The sequence below is a fragment of the Eurypyga helias genome, unplaced genomic scaffold (genome assembly GCF_000690775.1).
Source record: "Eurypyga helias isolate BGI_N326 unplaced genomic scaffold, ASM69077v1 scaffold24825, whole genome shotgun sequence".
Classification (NCBI taxonomy): domain Eukaryota; kingdom Metazoa; phylum Chordata; class Aves; order Eurypygiformes; family Eurypygidae; genus Eurypyga; species Eurypyga helias.
The window spans coordinates 1-853 of record NW_010253728.1 but is presented as its reverse complement, the minus strand read 5'-3'; the positions used below and the strand labels follow the sequence as shown (position 1 = coordinate 853).

At 65.1% G+C, this 853-nt stretch overlaps 1 protein-coding gene across 1 annotated transcript in view; it reads left to right on the top strand.

Annotated features, from left to right (window-relative positions):
• Positions 1 to 804, top strand: part of MOV10 (Mov10 RISC complex RNA helicase) — a gene marked incomplete at both ends in the record, with an annotated part of 2,620 nt that extends 1,816 nt beyond the window's left edge. The window contains 4 exon segments of the mRNA XM_010152771.1: positions 107 to 350; positions 433 to 479; positions 481 to 616; positions 730 to 804. Coding sequence (XP_010151073.1) covers positions 107 to 350; positions 433 to 479; positions 481 to 616; positions 730 to 804 — 502 coding nt within the window.
• Positions 805 to 853: the final 49 nt, after the last annotated feature.

Sequence of the window (853 nt, the reverse complement as noted above, 5' to 3'; positions counted from 1 at the left end):
CACAGGCGGGGAGGGGGCTGCTCTGCCGAGCGCGGCTTGGTGCAGGAGCTGTGCATGCACCCTGGGCTCTGGCATCCCGGGTTCCGGCTTCCCAGCACCTCGGCAGCCCTCAGCTTCCCAGCTGGTGCAGGAGATGGGACCGTACCCACTGAGCTGGATGCGGAATACCCGGGAGGGTGCTGGAGCTACATGGCACCCACCCTGGGCACGGTCCTGTCCCTGCCAGGTCCCACGAGGCCATCCTGAGGATCCCCAACGAGCTGTTCTATGACAGCGAGCTGAAGGCCTGCGAGAGCGACGAGCTCGACGTCCGAAGTCTCTATTGTGCCTGGGAGGAGCTGCCCAAAAAAGTGAGGGGGGCAGCAGGGAGGGTACCCAAGCAGGAGACCCCGAGGCACAGGCAGAGCAGAGCCCAACGCTCTCCCTCCCCAGGGCTTCCCCATCATCTTCCACGGGGTTTGTGGGGAAGATCGGAGGGAGCCCCTCAGTCTTCAACACGGCCGAGATCGAGGTGCTGGTCTACTACCTCAAGAAGCTGCTGCAGAGCCGGGGCAAGGGGGGCTGCCCCAGCGTCTCGCCCAAGGAGGTTGGCATCATCTCTCCCTACAGAAAACAGGTGAGGCTGGGCAGAGACCTCCCCAGGGTACAGGGGGCCCTGGGACAGATGGGCTGCCCCACGGGGACAGCTCTGTGGTGGTTGCACAGTCCTGTGTACCCCACTCCCCCCAGGTGGAGAAGATCCGGAAAGCCATCACCTCCCTGGACCCTACCTTGCGGAAGCTGCCGGACATCAGCCTGCTGAAGGTAGGGTGCTGGGCACAGTGGGGAGCGGAGCCCACCCCACTGCAGGCGG